Here is a 1,323-nt window from a genome sequence, read left to right as displayed (position 1 = left end):
TGGCGGATGTGATCAGCCCGGAGAAGTACCAGCGACTGGCGGCGGAGTATGCCAAGGTAATCTAATAAGTGGTGTGTTTGGTTTCTATTCTAAACTCGCTTTCTATTGCAGCTACGAGCCCAGTTCGCCGTGCTGAAGAAGGGCGTCCTCGAGGAGAAGGCAAAGAGCGAGGAGCTGGCGGAGACGGTGAAGGCCCGCGACCAGGCCGCCCGGCGAGCCGCCCAGGAGACGGAAAGTCTGCTCTTTCGCAACCAGCAGCTGACCAAGCGGATTGCCGTCCTGCAGAACGACATTGACGAGACTGCCGCCGCCGCCTCGACGCCGCAGAAACGAGCCGCCGGATTTCTCTTTGCCGGAGGAGATGGCCATGGCAGCGCACAGAAGAATCGAAGCGCCTCAAACGCCTCAAGTGCCTCATTTTCAGCTGTAGGAGCTGGAGCCTCAGCGGTGAACGCCGACCTCGTCGAGGAGATTCACGCCGAGCTGCGCAGCAAGCTGGAGGAAAATGACCGCCTCCAGGAGCTGGTGCGGACGATGGAGGCGGACCGAGAGCAGGAGCTGAAGGCCCTCGAGCGGCGACTCAGGGAGGAGGCCGACTCGGCGGTCAACGCCCGGCTGGAGACGCTCAACGGCGAGCTGAAGGCGCTCACCGGGGAGCTGGCGAAGATGAAGGCGGAGAAGGGCGCCCGGGAGGCGAAGCTGGCCGAATGCCTGAAGAGCCTCCAGGAGACGACCGCCTCGGTGGAGACGCTGTAAGTGAAATGGGGGGTAGTTTTGTNGGCGCCCGGGAGGCGAAGCTGGCCGAATGCCTGAAGAGCCTCCAGGAGACGACCGCCTCGGTGGAGACGCTGTAAGTGAAATGGGGGGTAGTTTTGTTTACCCTTTTCTAACTCCTTTGTTTTGCTTTTTGCAGGAAAGAGGAGAACGCCCAGCTGAAGAGCCGCGTCCTGGTGGCGGAGAAGCAGGTGATTGCCGTCCGGCAGAATGCACGGCTGCAGGCGGGCAAAACCGCTTCGACCTTGAGCGGCAGCGGCCGCCAAAGTCAGCTCGTCTCTGAGGTGCCCGAAGATGAGATGATTACCTTTTCAGCCGCACAAACCATTTCTGCCCAAACCACCTCTTCCACGCCCTTCTCTGCAGTGCCAAACGGTGTGCTGGGCGCTGCTGCTGGTGGTGGTGTGCCTCGGTCGGGCAGCTTCTCCGGCATCATCCGCTCCTCGGGCTCCTTCTCTCGCGGTAGTCGCAACAGCAACAACACTACCAGTGGCATTATTCGCTCCGGCTCGCTCTCCGTCAACCACTCGGGCTCGCCGGCGCTCGCCT

General features: G+C 61.6%; 1 protein-coding gene across 1 annotated transcript; it reads left to right on the top strand.

Annotated features, from left to right (window-relative positions):
• Positions 1-111: 111 nt before the first annotated feature.
• Positions 112-756, top strand: LOC108357092 (protein phosphatase 1 regulatory subunit 21-like; the record flags this gene model as incomplete). Its single annotated transcript, XM_017608183.1, has 1 exon — positions 112-756. A coding segment is annotated over one exon (645 nt), but the record flags the coding sequence as incomplete, so codon positions are not given.
• Between the last annotated feature and the right edge of the window lie 567 nt (positions 757-1,323).

This window comes from Rhagoletis zephyria, unplaced genomic scaffold (assembly GCF_001687245.7).
Source record: "Rhagoletis zephyria isolate East Lansing unplaced genomic scaffold, Rhagoletis_zephyria_1.1 Rzeph_scaffold_70301, whole genome shotgun sequence".
Classification (NCBI taxonomy): Eukaryota; Metazoa; Arthropoda; class Insecta; order Diptera; family Tephritidae; genus Rhagoletis; species Rhagoletis zephyria.
Note: the sequence above shows the minus strand (reverse complement) of the source record. Positions and strands in the feature narration are given on the sequence as shown.